The sequence below is a fragment of the Pristiophorus japonicus genome, chromosome 6 (genome assembly GCF_044704955.1).
Source record: "Pristiophorus japonicus isolate sPriJap1 chromosome 6, sPriJap1.hap1, whole genome shotgun sequence".
Taxonomy (NCBI): Eukaryota; Metazoa; Chordata; class Chondrichthyes; family Pristiophoridae; genus Pristiophorus; species Pristiophorus japonicus.
This window is the reverse complement of record NC_091982.1, coordinates 64,247,752-64,264,080: the sequence shown is the minus strand read 5'-3', so window position 1 is coordinate 64,264,080 and position 16,329 is coordinate 64,247,752. Positions and strand designations below refer to the sequence as shown.

At 44.9% G+C, this 16,329-nt stretch overlaps 1 protein-coding gene across 1 annotated transcript; it reads right to left on the bottom strand.

The window, feature by feature from the left end:
- Positions 1-12,701: 12,701 nt before the first annotated feature.
- On the bottom strand, positions 12,702-13,625 carry sox3 (SRY-box transcription factor 3). The gene has a single exon (XM_070882063.1). It carries the CDS (start codon positions 13,623-13,625, stop codon positions 12,702-12,704), a length of 924 nt encoding a protein of 307 aa, XP_070738164.1.
- Between the last annotated feature and the right edge of the window lie 2,704 nt (positions 13,626-16,329).

Genomic DNA, 16,329 nt, shown 5'->3' with positions numbered 1-16,329 from the left:
ATTGACATTTTGTTGTATCACTGTCTGCCCTCACTGCCCTCCCCCCCCATACAATATACTGAGATATACATCACGTAGACTTAGTGATAAACGTTTCATTCAAAACGCAGTTGTTTTGACTAAACAGTAGGGATGGTCAACCCTCTAGGATTTCTCTGGAGTCTCCAGGAATTAGAGATCCATCTTTAAGAACATAAGAAATAGGAACAGGAGTAGGCCATTTGGCGCCTCGATCATGGCTGATCTAATCCTGGCCTTAACTCAACTTTCCTGCCCGTTCCCCATAACCCCTTGACTCCCTTATCGTTCAAAAATCTGTCTATCTCCACCTTAAATAATGACCCAGCCTCCACAGCTCTCTGGGGCAGAGAATTCTACAGTTTTACAACCCTCTGAGAGAATAAATCCCTCATCTCAGTTCAAAATGGGTGACCCCTTATTCTGAAACTATGCCCCCTAGTTCTAAATTCCCCCACGAGGAGAAAAATCCTCTCTGCATCTACCTTGTTGAGCCCCCTCAGTATCTTATATGTTTCAATAAATCTCCTGGACACTGCTGTGAGCAAATAACAGGAGAAAAGTCATGGGGGCAAAGTAAAAATTGCGTTGTTTATTTTTCCATTTTCTTTGAGTCTTTTTGTTTATAAGTTATAAAAGTATTGGAGATGTGGAAAAATGATTGACTGGAAGGAGGGACGCAGATCAGATGATGGAACCTCTGGGGATACCTCTAACCAGAGATGACATTCCCATTACACAGATGAAATAAAATAACCTGCAGATGTTTCATAAGGCAATTGGACAGATACTTGAAAAGGCAAAATTTGCAGGGCTATAGGGGAAAGAGCGGTGGCAGTGGGGCTAATTGGATTGCTCTTTCAGAGAGCTGGCACAGGCATGGTGGGCCAAATGGCCTCCTTCTATGCTGTATCCATGCGATGATTCTACGTTCACTAAAAGAAAGAGCTTGATTTAATGCTGGGAATGATAGTGTAGTGTTTATGTTACTAGACTAGTAACCCAGGAGCCTGGACTAATGAAATGTGAGTTCGCCCACCATGGCTCTGGGGAATTTAAATTCAGTTAATTAAATAAATCTGGAATTAAAAAGCCAGTGTCAGTAATGGTGACCATGAAACCACCGGATTGTCGTAAATACCCATCTGGTTCACTGATGTCCTTTAGGGAAGGAAATCTGCTGTCCTTACCCGGTCTGGGCCTCTATGTGACTCCAGAAACACAGCAATGCGGTTGACTCTTAACTGTCCTCTGAAATGCCCCAGCAAGTCATCCCTCCAGTTGTTGAAGGGCAATAAATGCAAGCCTTGCCAGTAATGCCCTCATCCCATGAACAATTAAAAAAAAATACAGCATCCTTCACTTCCATGGGACATCCTAACACATTTCACAGCCTTTGAATTATACTCATGTTATGTAGGGAAACTCAGCAGCCAATTTGTGCAGTGCATTGAGATAAAATGACCAATTAGTCTGTTTTTAGTAGGGTTGTTGAGAGCTGAATGCTGGTCAGGACACAGGGATAAATCTCCTACTCCACTTCACGTAGTCCCAGGGAATCGTTTACATTCACCTGGGAGGGCATACGGGGCTTTGGTTTAGCATATTATCTGAAAGACAGCACCTCCGACGGTGCAGCACCATCCACCAATGGTGCAAAAGATTCAGTAAATTGGAACTATAATCTCCGGAGTTTAGAAGAATGAGAGGTGATCTCATTGAAACATATAAGATTCTGATGGGGAATGACAGGATACATGCTGAGAGGTTGTTTCCACAGGCTGGAGAATCTAGAACTAGAGGATCAATGTCTCAGGATAAGGGGTCAGCCATTTAAGACTGAGATTGAGGAGGAATTTCTTTATTCAGAGGGTGGTATTCTTTGGAATCCTCTGCCCCAGAGAACTGTGGATGCTGAGTCATTGAGTATATTCAAGGCTGAGATCGATAGATTTTTGGACTCCAGGAGAATCGAGGGATATGGGGATTGGGCAGGAAAATGGAGTTGAGGTAGAAGATCTGCCATGATCCTATTGAAAGGCAGAGCAGACTTGAGGGGGCGTATGGCCTACTCCTGCTTCTTATGTTCTTAAGTAGTGCAGCGCTCCCTCAGTACTATCCCCTCCGATAGTGTGGCGCTCCCTTGGTACTGATCCCTCCGACAGTGCAGCTCTCCCTCAGTACTGCCCCTCCGACATTGCGGCGTTCCCTCAGTACTGCCCCTCCGACAGTGTAGCGTTCCCTCAGTACTGCCCCTTCAACAGTGCGGTGCTCCCTCAGTACTGCCCCTCCAACAATGCAGCGCTCCCTCAGCACTGCCACTCCGACAGTGTAGCATTCCCTCAGTACTGCCCCTCGGACAGTACAGCACTCCCTCAGTACTGCCCCTCCGACAGTGTAGCGTTCCCTCAGTACTGCCCCTCCGACAGTGCAGCACTCCCTCTGTACTGTCCCTCCGACAGTACAGCACTCCCTCAGTACTCCTCCTCCGACAGTGCGGTGCTCCCTCAGTACTGCCCCTCCGACAGTGCAGCACTCCCTTAGCACTCCCCCTCCGACAGTGTAGCGTTCCCTCAGTACTGCCCCTCCGACAGTGCAGCACACCCTCTGTACTGCCCCTCCGACATTGCGGCACTCCTTCAGTACTGTCCCTCTGACAGTGTAGCGTTCCCTCAGTACTGCCCCTCCGACAGTGCAGCAGTCCCTCTGTACTGCCCCTCCGACAGTGAAGTACTCCCTCAGTACTCCCCCCCGACAGTGCGGCGCTCCTTCAGTCAGGACTAGGTAAGGAGGATATTAAGCATTTCTGCATATTTATCAGCAATACTCAGGCAATGGCTGCAAGAAACAAGTTTTGTAAACCATTGATTCACAAGCATTGAGCTTCTAGTTTCCCTGGATGGCCTACTGGGTAAAAGCACTGACTGATGGAACAGTAATTAATATGGACCAGAGGTTGCAGCTTGAGTTCTATGGTCCGTGCTGCGTGAGCAAATCCAGGCCTGCACGACAAACGGCTTCAGAGGCCCTAGGACACGGAAAGGAAATTAATCAGCTTCTGATTGCTACACAGCAACTGGTGCCAGGAAATGTGCGTGGGTGGATATCGGATGAGGATAGAGTCGGGCTCAGCTGTGACGCTCTCCATTGTTGAATAACCTTGCAATATCTATTGTCTTCTAGTCACATGTGAGCAATGACTGACTGACTGACCAAGGTATTGGAAGGCCACCAGCAACTTTTGGCTCCCTGGGAGCATTCCGGCCTCTGAGTCAGGAGGTCTTGGGTTCGAACCCCACTCCAGACAATCCCAGTGAGTGGAGGCGGAAGCTCCAGTTTGCAATTCCAGGATCACATCCAGCAGGACTCTCACATTCAGTGAGTGTGGGTGATAACCCACCCCATCATATAGGTTGTGAGAGCCCATAAACCTCTCTGCCCGGATAGGACTAACACCCCCCCCCCCCCCCCTATTGACTTGAGATAAAGATGGTCACAGCCATGGAAGCAGGAGGCCAACACTATTAATCATCCTGGCACTACTCCACACTGTTCATGGAACTATAGACATTTACAGCACGGAAGGAGGCTATTTGCCCCATCATATCTCTGCTGGCTGACAAAGAGCTATCCAGCCTAATCCCACTTTCCAGCTCTTGGTCCATAGCCCTGCAGGTGACGTCACTTCAAGTACACATCCAAGTACGTTTTAAATGTGGTGAGAGTTTTTGCCTCTACCACCCTTTCAGTCAAAGAGTTCCAGACCCCCACAATCCTCTGGGTGAAAAAAATCTCCCGAGATCCCCTCTAAACCTTTTACCAATTACTGTAAATCAATGCCCACTGGTTATTGACCCCTCTGCTAAGGGAAATAGGTCCTTCCTATCCACTGAGTCTCAGCCCCTCGTGATGTTATTCCCTCACCCTTCTCTGTTCCAAATAAAACAACCCCAGCCTCTCCAATTTTTCCTCATAGCCAAAATTCTCCAGTCCTGGTGACATCCTCATAAATCTGTCTCCAAGGGAAGAGTGTTAAGATATGAAGACAAGAAAGAAACGTATCACAGAATGCAGTGAACCCACTCTGGTATTCTCCCATTTTCATTGAGGTGGTGTCTCAGTTTAGTTTGTAAGTTAGGTCTGGTCATTCTAGTTGTACCATACCTCACTGAAACTATCGGAAATTGAATATTATGTATCACCATTCTTAATAGTAATCTATAATTATTAAACAAATGTGTTATAACTTTTATGGCTTTTACATTCAATTTAAAAGTGTGTAAAATGCACCTGTCCTTCTACAAAAATCAGCAAATTAAATAAAAACTGTACTTGATCTAAGTTTTAGTTGAGAACGGTAAGATTCAGCTAGAAAACCCTGGCCAATAATCTCACCCCAATTTCAGTTATAGAACTGAACAGTTCTCCATCTCACTTCACCCAATTCAAGTCCCACTTGCCTCACCAATCCAAGCTCTTTATGTAAGGATACATTTCCACAGTAACAAAGCCTCAGTTACTTAAACTTAATTTAAATGTTGCAATGGGGTATAATAAAAACCTCCGGGGGTGCATTAGCACGAGATTGTGCCCCTCCACAGCCGGAGTGTGCAAATATTGCAACTTGTGGTGTGGTTTCAAACCACTGCCCTTCTCCATTTAATACTCAATGGTTGAATAACTGCAGGAAAAGTCAAGGGCCCAGAATTTGGCGGGAAACACAATGACGGGTTTAATGCGTGCCCCATTATTAACGTGTAAATAACTCAGCAATTCGCAGCGAGGAAGAGATACACTGGTGAGCTGCGAATCGCCACAAATTGCTGAATGACCTACACCGTTGAATGTCAAAAAATTGTTGCATTTGCACCATAAATACGAATTAAACTCGACAGAGTATTTTTATCTCGCTCTCTTAATCCAATTTTTTTCCCTCTCTCTATTTCTTTCTGTATTTTATTTGACTCTAATTCACCTAATTTTCCTTCTCCATCATTTCTATGTTTATTTATCAATCTCATTGGTTAGCGGTATGGTAGCATAGTGGTTATATTACTGGGCTAATGATCCAGAAGCCTGGATTAATGATCTGGAGACATGAGTTCAAAATCCCACCCCAGCAACTGGATCATTTAAATTCAGTTAATTAAATAATCTGAAATTTAAAAAGCTAATATCAGAAATAATAGGTTCACTAATAGCAAGGAAATCTGCTGTCCTTAACTGGTCTGGCCTTTACATGACTCCAGACTCTTGACCCTTTGAAATGGCCCAGCAAGCCACCCAATTGTACCAAACCGCTATGACAAAGTCAGCACTGTGGGAGCACCTTCACCACATGGACTGCAGTGGTTCAAGGCGATGGCTCACCACCACCTTCTCAAGGGGCAATTAGGGGTTGGCAATAAATGCCGGCCTTGCCAGTGATGTGAACACCCCATAAAAGAGATGAACTGTTGGTCCCGTTCACCAAGGCCCTCACTGCGCTATTATCCGCTCGCACTCGAGGCAATTTGCAGCGCAAAAATAATTGGAGCCGAAAGGTGGGGGAGAAAAGTCTAGCTGGTAGTGCTCATCATGAAATGCCCCGCTCCAGCAAATTGTGGGTCAAGATGTTCATCTTGAAGATGAAAGACTTGCATTTCTATAGCACCTTGCATGACCTCAGGTCTTCCCAATGTGATTTACAGCCAATGAAGTATTTTTGAAGTATGATCACTCTGGCAATGTAGGAAATGCAGAGATGCTTTCTGTAACTGGTGTACAATGAAGTCTAAACATGTCACTAACATTTAAAACTTTATCCATCTAAAAACAACTCAATTACAAATTTACTGGGGGATTTTTGAGATCGGGATTTTTTAAATCATAAATTTAAAAATGCTGAAAAATTCACAAAGCTTTTTGTTTTAAGATTTATTTCTCCCCACTGGAATAGTGTTTCAACAGCAAGGCAAATAATAACAAGACACTCGTCATCATAACTCAGCGGAAAGTTGGGCTGAGCTGGGAACAGCGGAATCCGAGAGAGAGGGCCATTCCAATCTCTCGCTGCAATCCATCAGGTCCACCACTTTAATAGGACAATGTTTACAGGAAACACACGCAAACACATTCCCACACAAACACTGTCAGCCCGTCCTCGTACAGCATTTATTGTGTTTTTAAACTCAACTGTTCACAGCTTGCACAGGAAGAACAGTAACATTGTCAGGGAGCAGGAATCGGCAACAGACGCTGCCTTAAGAAGTGTAGCCAAAGACCTGGAGGGAAACTAAAAACCGAAGTTAAATGTCACCCATCTGTTTCTGGAGATGAGCTTTTCCACGGTCCGGTGCCGGGTATTAATGTTAGAAAACACAACAGAAATGTGACTGACTCGTACTGTGAGCTTACATTCTGTGACCATCTCAGATTGGACTTTTTTTTGTCAAATGATAACACTAATCTTATTTTATTCGCTAAATCGCATGCATGTCTGCAGATAGTCAGAAAATCCTCCAAAATTCGCTGACAGTCTTCGTTTGGGATCCTGGACAAATCCGGCGCAGATTCGACGGGCAGAATGGCTCTACTATTCCGTGGTTCCATAGATTATATCTGCGTATTTAATTTAATAACGTTAGATCTGTAATTAGCTCTGCAAGTAAAAACCGGGATGTCTTAGCTTTGGTTGGATCACAGCCAATGCAGGAAGAGGATTAAAAAGGTGAGGATACATAAATGCTCACTGCCCCTCCTCAGCATTGGGACTTCTGTTCACACGACCCTGAGTTTAAAGATCCCGGACTGTATATATATAGTGCCCGAATCTGTAGACTGATTTCGGTTATTATCACATATTGGTAAGACTGCGATTGCCAGCTCGGCGCAGTACAGCGTGCTGATGCGAATTTATAATTTTCTCTCTGCAATAAATGGGGTAACGCGGCAGGAGGGGAATTTCCTGTGTGAGCAGCGATGTCGCAAACCCCGGAGGAAAGATTCCGTTACAAGTAAGGCATGGCGCATACTTGCCATAAAAAAGTATTGAGAGGCGAGGCTGGCGAGGAGAGCGACGGGCTGTGCTGCTGTAGACGGGTTAACAACCGCCTTATTTCTTGTGTTCGGAAAATTCATTGTTTAAAAATAGAAACCATTTTTTAAAATAAATGCAGGAAGCAGCGACAACTTCACATTAGAGAGGGGGTACAGAAAGAGCTGTTTGGAGCAGCCCGCAGTTTGGGTGGTGTATAGGATTTGGGAGACTCGGATCTAAGCCCGGGTGATGGACACACTCTCCCCGCCTCACTTTATCTCCGCCTTGCATCAAGTTCTCCCCATAATAAACGTTCCCCCTCAAACACCTTGAACCAACAATATTTACAGATTCGTTCCTCCATGCAAACGTCTTCAAATTATTCCGAATCAGCGGTGGCGAGCAGCGGAGAACAGGGGCAACTCCGGCGCAGCGTTCAAGAACTTGCTTCTGTGTGGTGGTCAGTCGTGCACTCTCTCTCCTCGCTGGAGACCCAGGGACAATCGTGTTTACTTTGCTGTCCCTCAAGCAAACCAAGACTTGCATTTCTATATCGCCTTTCACGACCTCTGGACGTCCCAAAGTGTTTCACAGCCAGCCAAGTACCTTTTGAAGTGAGGTGGGCCACTGTTATAATCAATTAAAACGTCATGGGATGGAGAAAGTGCCAGAAATATGGAACTTCAAAAAGGATGCGAAAAACCAACAACGTGTATTTGTGTCGCGCATTTAACGTCCACCGCACAAGAGCGCTATCAGACAAAAAAAGCGCCCCGGGATGGCTTAATATATAGCGGGGTGTTAAGAATAAAACGAGGGAAGGGGGTTTAAATATAATCACTAGACCGTTTGCCAACAGTGATAGAGCCCCCGGGGGGCTGGGGGAAGAGGATGGGTTTGGAGTAAATGAATATTCCGAATTGGTGTAATAAATGAATAGGTAATAAAAAAAACTTCAAGCAAACGGGGGCGGGAAAGTGAGATTGAAGAGTGGGGCAGTGGGCGGGAAGGGTCGCTCTGTTTTGTACACGAGGGTTGGACTGATCCCGGTGCCGCCAGGCTATCCCACCGAGCAAAGTGGAAACATGGTCTGCCTCGGGAAAGTCCCGCCGGCTTCTTCACTGGCTCTGGGGCACGGCTTCAACATTAACTGGGTGCTCATTTATCTCCTCACTTAGGGGTCGCGTTTGTTTGTTTTTTAAAAAGGACGACGGTGCGGTCTTAAGAAGTTAATAAACAAAAATGCAGAGGAGAGTAGGTCCGTCAGCGGAATGGGGTTTAATCGATTTACACAGGTTGGTGGGCTTACGGCGCCTGCCGTTTCTACTGGAACTCGGAACAAGTAGCGGGGAGGTCATAAAAAGTTGCGAGCTGTGACCTGACTCTCTTTAACCAACCAAGGTATGGCAAAATCCAGTCACCAAAGACTTTCTCAATCCAAGGCGGAACTAAATACGTAAAGTAGGGGGCAAGCGGGTTAGTGGGCATGGGGAGAGGGGGTTAATGGGCGAGGGGGGAGAGGGAAAAAGAGGGTTAGTGGGCGAGGGTTAGTGGGCTGGAGAGATTGTAGAACAGCCCAGAGCCAGCTATAAGTGGGAAAATACCGTTCGAGTCTGCCATCTCGGTCCCACCTCTCCACAAACCTCATCCGGCCACTGAAACCGCAATTAACTATTTTAAATAGATATGTCCCAATTTATTTTAAAAAAATCTCCCCATCATAAATTAATTAAAAGTAGATTTTGTTTAAATTCCAATTATAGTTTGTTTCTATGCGACTTGTCAAGAGGATATCTGTGCTCAGTAGGCGGACCTCTTAAAAATGTTCAAACTTTTGTCTTGAATTCCTTTGTATGGTGATATTGACAAGAGTTGAGGGCGGGTTCCCCGAATTATTGAAACAATACAGCGCTAACCAGGAGGTGCACACTTCCTGCATGTTCATACCGCTTTAATTCCGACAGTCAGATGGATTGAGACCGGGCTGAATTGGTTAGAAATATAACGAATCGCCGAGAGTATCTTTCCTTGCGGCAGCCTGTTTGTATCCAATGAGCCTCGGCATCATTTAATGAATTTTCAAAGTAAACTTGCCCGCTGAAAGTTTCAATAAACTCCACTATCCACCAATAAATTTAGATTGAACAGTGATGCGCTCTCTCTACTTCCACCATTGAAGTTAGATTCTGGGATTGCAATCTCCCCAGTCTCGACACTGTCCTCCGACTGGACTCCAAGACAGGTCTCTCGGACTCGGTATTAAATTAGAATTCTTGGCCTGCATTATGATCAACAAAAAGACACATTGCATTAGGGTCAGGGTTACAGCCCCTCTGCAGACCAGGCGAATCGGACAAGCTAATCCTCTCTTTGATGCGCCCTCCTACAAAGTAAGGATCAAATAAATATTTTTTTAAAAATTCACTTTCAAAATGTAACCAGTACATTTCTCTGTTGCGAACGAGCTTAGCCCAACACTCTGTAATTGACCACTTCTGGGGGGTGGGTGTGGAGAAGAGAGAGAGAGAGGAGAAAAGAGAGAAAGACATACTGCAATGGAAAACAAGTCATCTAGTGTGGCTACCATTTCAACTCCCTTCAATTTAAATGCTTCATAATATTCCACCAGACCATCCTCACTTATCCATCATCTAAACTTTATTTTAAATAAAAGCAGGGAGTTAATAAGCTTTTATTAAAAAATTGTTTACATTCAAATATTCACTTGTCGTCGTCTCACTACTCCACAACCCTTTCTGTTGAATCATATTAGCGGTGCTTTTCCAATTGGAGAGGGGAACCTTTTATTAGAAATACTGGGGCAACACAGTATCACCCAGAAATGATTTATTTATTTTTTTAAAAATACACATTAATTACGGTTCCAAGAGTTCAAACTGCTACCGTGGAGGCATCGCCGCTAAACTGCGAGTTTCTCCAGATTTAGTTCGTTCAGAAGCTTCCATTTCTCTCTCACACACAGTCCACAAGTTGCACTGTTGCCTCAACCTCCCTCCCAGAACCATTGCAGCAGGGTCGGTTGCAAAACCCGACAGACCTCTGCACACACACCGACAAAAAAACAAACTAGTCCGCGCCCCGACCCGCAGCAATACAACTGGTGTGCCGTGGCGGTCTCCGCATTGAGGGGCGCCGAGGATTATTTTAATGACATTAGTGTGAAGATTCTCGGGGCAGGTGAACTCCTAAACGCTTCTGAAATAAAGTAAATTGCAAGTAATAGAAGCCTGCATCAGGCGGCCCAATTCCATTCAAAGCCGGGTCGGTGCAGTGAGTGAGCATTAACCCGCTTTGAAATAAAACGGCCTGTGAAAAATTGATTTTTTAAATTTAAAAAAAAAGTACAGGCTCCAGGGAGTAATAAACAGATTGCTCGTAAACAATTAATCCGTCACTGGCCGTGCAATGCAAAATACGCCACTAGATGCTGTGGCTGAAGTTATCTAGAATATAAACATATAATCGGTCACAACTAAAGCCATCAGCAATTTTGTGGTTATCAAGCAGTGAGTTTATAGAGGAGAACATGGGAAAGGTTCAATAGCTAGAGTCCCAGTTAAAGTTCACATTCTATTACCCCAGAACGACCCGACTTAGAGGGGAAATTACCCTTTAAGCGATATCTACACAAGCCAATGACCCAACGTTAACTTCTGCAGAGAGAAACATTACGCTTTAAGTTTATATATTTTTTGAAAGAGATATTTAGAATATTAACCTCCAAACGCCGCGCAGATGCAGCAGGAATTATAGGCCTAATTTTCGAATGGAACCGCAATCCTTTAACAAAGACGGGAGATTAAATTAACATACAAGGGGCCGCTGGTACGGACTGTTTTTTTTAAATGCTCTAAAACATACATGGTGGAAAGCTACACCAACTAAGCAACCTTCAATAGTTCCCCATGGAGCACAATTTCTCCCGGGAGAACAGGTCGAATAACCTTCCAGGGCATTCTTTTTTATATAAAGTGTGCACGATTGGAGTTAGACTCACAAATGAGATTTTTCTTTAAACACTTGTGGATTCGATTCTTTCTCTCTACACGCCAGTTACAGCTGGTTTTGAGAGAGAGAGAGAGAGAGAAAGGGGGGAAAGGAGAGACAATCTAATTGCAGATATTGGAATTTGTGCTGGACATTTAAAGAGTTTGAACCTGCCTTTCGTTCTCGCTTCATACTACCAGAAATCAGCCCGACTGTAGCCCAGATTAAGCACCTGCTTTATCAAAGGTTGTCCATTAGTTTTAGGAGCTGGGATCTTTTAAGCGCTTGGTCTGAAGTAGCAGCGAATCGGGACAAGTTTGCAACCGATTATCGCTCATTAATTACCGCTGATTACCGACCATTCACAGAGCGACAATCGGCCGGTAAGCACCAAACAGTTCCCAGATCCTGTTTTTTTAAATTCACCTCTTCATTCCCCGAAAAAAAGAGGGGGGGGGGGGGGGGCGGGGGATTTTTCAACTAGACGAAAAGGAATTTCGATACACGTCTGAAGAGGAGCTGATTTCATAGAGAAAGGATTAGAAATGCACACAATTCTACATTAAACCTATAAAAAGAGAGGTCAAATTCACCAATAAAGCTATCTCCCTTAAGTAATTAATTTAGTTCAAATTCTAAGTAGGAAGCATTTAAATACGAGTTCATAGAATTAAAAGACTACATGTTCAGGCATTATATAAATTGTTAATCCTTAAAAGACTCACCCAGTCGTCCCCACCTGAAACACGGAATGCAAGAAACCTTGGCCGCGTGCGTATTTTTTTGTAAAAATTTATTCATCCTCATTTCAGGAACAGGAGTCGGAGATGTTTTTATATAAGAAACCTTACTATTAGTAAACTAGAACATCTGTTTGTTCGATATAGTTACTCAACCGATATGGTAGCACAGTCCCATTAAAACTCACAAATCCAGAAACGGGGAGAGGGGAAGAGGAGAGGGGTCCAGATATAGAAGTTTAAATTGTTCACAAGCGTCAAAAAAAAAAGTGTAAAAACACAACCAAAAAAATACTATAAATTAAAACTTTAGCGTTGCGACCCGCAGTCTCTTTTAGAACCTAAAAACAAGGGGGGGGGGGGGGGGGGGAAGGGAAGGGAACAGGTTAAAACAAACCCGACAAAAGGTTTACTTTTTCGCGTGATTTTTGAATTAAACCAAGTGACACATTGAACAGTTATCTACAAGCACACGAAAGAGAGAGAGAGAGCAGCTCAAAGTTCGCTTCCCCCTCGGCAGTCCCGCTGTTGTTGGACAATATCTGAAGCCATTAAAAGTCACAAAAAAAGGCCTTTTTTTTTGTTTTATAAAACTTGGCATCTAAAAGGAGTCTCGTCCGTGTAGAAATGTTGACTGTCCCAACTGGTGAGAAAAGAAGAGAAACTTCAGCATTTAGAAACCAATTTTTTTTTTAAACCAACTTTTTTTTTTAAAAGGTTGTTCTAAGCCGTGGAGAGCCTCCTCCAGATCTCGCTCACACACACACACGCAACCACAACAACTGCAATCTGATGGGAAAGCCGTGCGTCAAATCATTCGCTTTTTTTTTGCTCGAATGTTAAAAGTCTGTCCAAATGAGGGAGGGATGAGAGGTGGGGGGGGGGGGGGAATTAGTTCTGGCTCTTAATCTTTTTTTTTAGATGTGGGTTAGAGGTAGTGTCCCACTCACCCCTGTGCCCGGTATAGCCGTGCTTTGATAGTGCTGGTGCACACTGTGTAGTCTGCTGCTCTGGGAAGAGGGGTCTCCTCCTTCTCCTCCCGGAGGCAGATACATGCTGATCATATCCCGCAGGTCACCCAGGCAAGCTCCCCGGGAGTGGGACGTTAGTGGGGGAGGTGTGGTGGGTTCCGTCTTCACCATGGAACTCATGGAGCCCAAGCTCATTCCGGGCGAGCTCTGCTGCGCGTAGGCTGGAGACATGCTGTAGGTGGATGCCGCGTTCATATAGCCCTGGGCAGTGGACATCATGGGACTGTACTGGAGGCTGGCCATCTCGTAGCGGTGCATCTGTTGGATCTGCGGGCTGTTGATACCTGGATGTTGAGAATAAGCCAACTGGTCCTGCATCAGCGGGTAAGTCCCGTTGGCCCACCCGTTCATGTGAGGGTAACTCTCCATTCGCTGGCTGACCCCCACGCCGCTATTGACCGGGACGGAACCTGGGGCCAATAACCCGCCGGGCAGAGAGTACTTGTCCTTCTTCATGAGGGTCTTGGTTTTCCGCCGGGGTCGGTATTTATAATCCGGATGCTCCTTCATGTGCAAGGCTCGCAAGCGTTTGGCTTCGTCGATGAACGGCCTCTTCTCCGAGTCCGACAGAAGTTTCCAGTCGGCGCCCAGTCGCTTGCTGATCTCCGAGTTGTGCATCTTGGGGTTCTCCTGGGCCATCTTCCTGCGCTGGCCCCTGGACCACACCATGAACGCATTCATGGGCCGCTTCACCCGGTCCGGGTTATTGTTGGCGTTCTTGCTATTGCTCCCGGGAGCGCCGCTCCCGACTGTCCCCGTGTTGGACTGGGAAACAGCCGACTTCAACTCGGTTTCCATCATGCTATACATTCAGCTTCTCGTACCGGGGCCAACGGGCGAGCAGCAAAATAAAAAATATATATATATATCTAGGCAAGTGGGGGCAAAGAGATCCTGAGGCGATTCCAGCAGCCCCCAAAGACGCAGCGATCACGCAAACTGCCGGAGACTTGTGCCAAACTTGTGCTGTTGTACAGGAGTTAATAGACACCTCTCCATGTGATGTAGATTGACGGGTTGTAAATGAGCCGCTCCCAGCCAATGGCAGCTCTCTCCCAGGACAGGTCCTGATAGATTGCTATTTAGTGTGAAGGGCACAATTTTCACTCGACGTTAAAAACACACACACACACAAACTAGGTGAGAATTTAGGAGGCGCTTGCCCCTCTCGAATAAACAGGAATTAGCCATCTCAAGTGTCGCATTAAAAGCAGCAAAACTCACAAAGATATTCACTTTCAAAATAGCTTGGCATTCATTTAGAAAAAGTGCGGCCACATTTCAGAAGGGCTGCTCCTGCCCAAAACAGGCACAATTTAAATACTCTCCAATTTTGATGATTTTTTGTGTTTCCAAAAAATCACGGGGATGTGTTTTACAGGACTCACCCGAATGTGCAACTGAATTTGCTGGTATGTTTTGAGCAATTATCTATCACCAAGTATGACGTGTAATTCTGACCCCCTCTCTGTATCTCCCTTTGCCGATTCACTCCTAGTTTAAATCCGGATATCGGGTTTCGGGTGGAAAACACAAGTAAATTGCAGGTGTTTAGGGGGAAAAAAGGGAGCTAGGGCGCTGTTTGATTGACAGCTCCCCCACATGTCAATCAAACTCTCTGCGGCCAGTGTCCCCATTTCACATTGTTTTGGGCCGCCATGGCAACCGCATCAGCTCGTCACTTCTGGAAGAAGTCCAGCGGAGTTTTGGCGGCCGCTTGACTCTGTGCGGATCAACCCTGCGGCACGCAGCGCCGCTCATATTGGGGGGAGGCGGATTTTCCCTTAAATATGGAGTAGGTCTCCCCCCACCCTCTCTTTTCTGTCGACCCACTTCAAAATTCAGCACAAGGAATCCTCCAACCTCCATCGTCATCTTCACCGAATGAATAACAGCATTTACTGGGACATACTTTAGTCAAAATTTCCTGCATTACAACAGTGACTGCACTACGTTACTGCACCGGCTGTAACGATGTGTAAACGCTATAGAAATGCAATTGCTTTCAAATACACTGGTTTTTAAAATAACTTTTTTTGCAACTTTTATAAGTGCTGTGCTCACTTTTGTAAAGTAATTCCACAGTAAAAAGATTTATAAACTTCTTCACTCTAAAGGAAGGGCACGCATTCTGACAACTGAGCAATTAAATATATCTAGAATTGTGTGTGCGTTTTTTTTGAAATTACAGTCTAATTTCTGACGCTTGACTCGTGCTCCAAACAGCAACCGGAAACAAAACACACATAAGGAAGTTGTAAAACGAATTCTTATTCTTGCGGGCGGGATGGGACGTACCCACTATATCAGACTGAACAGGTATGGCTGACAAACCATCTGGCTGTAAGCGGCTCGGAGAATTATTTAAGTGACAATAACACTTGACTCAGTCGCAGAAATAGCGTCTTACAAAAAAAAACACATAGGCAATTCTGCAAAATCTAAATCAGGTAAATCTCTGTGTAGCATACCTAGCCGAATATTATCTATATATCTGCATACGTATGTGCATGATCTACAGCAACTAAAACTTGTATTAATATAGGGCCCTTCAAGTGGTGAAACGGCGCTTCACAGGAATATTGAGACAAAAAAATATGGTATATTATATGGATAATAAATGTCAGCCATGGCTCAGTGGGTAGCGCTCTCCTCTGAGTCTCACTCCAGAGGCTTGAACATAAATGTCGGCGGACACTCCCAGTGCAGGGCTGCACTGGCGCAGGTGCCGTCTTTTGGATGAGAGGTTAAACTAGGGTTCCGCCTGCTCTCAGGAGGTCAATATTTATCCCTCAAGCAACATCACTAAAACAGATTGTCTGGTCATCATGATATTGCTGTTTGTGGGAGCTTGCTGTGTGCAAATTGGCTGTCGTGTTTCCTACATTAAAGAAAAACTTGGATTTATATAGCGCCTTTCACGATCACCGGACCTTTCAAAGCGCTTTACAGACAATGTGTACTTTTGGAGTGTAGAGACTGTTGTAATGTAGGAAACCTCAGTGATTACACTTCAAAAAAGTACTTCATTGTGAAGTTGTGATATATTTGGATATATTTATATAATTTTTTTTAAATCCCAATTTGTGGAGAATTCCAGAATCGTTCTTATTCTGGAATTGTTGAATTCTGTAACCAGGAATAAATATTTAAGACACAACAATTTTTTTTTAAGGATCATGTCTTCTTTCAGTGCTTGGGTTTAATTCCCAGTCTAAGTGGGTTAACAAAGGGCAGTACAAATTTGGAACTCTCTTCTGCAAACGGCAGTTGATGCTGGATCAATTGTTAATTTTAAATCGGAGATTGATTGATTTGTGTTAACCAAAGGGATATGGGGCAAAGTCGGGTATATGGAATTAGGTTGCAGATCGGCCATGATCTCAAAGCCTCCTTGATAAAGTACAACATCCGCTCGGACACCTGGGAGTCCCTGGCCAAAGAACGCCCTAAGTGGAGGAAGTGCATCCGGGAGGGCGCTGAGCACCTCGAGTCTCGTCGCGGAGAGCATGCA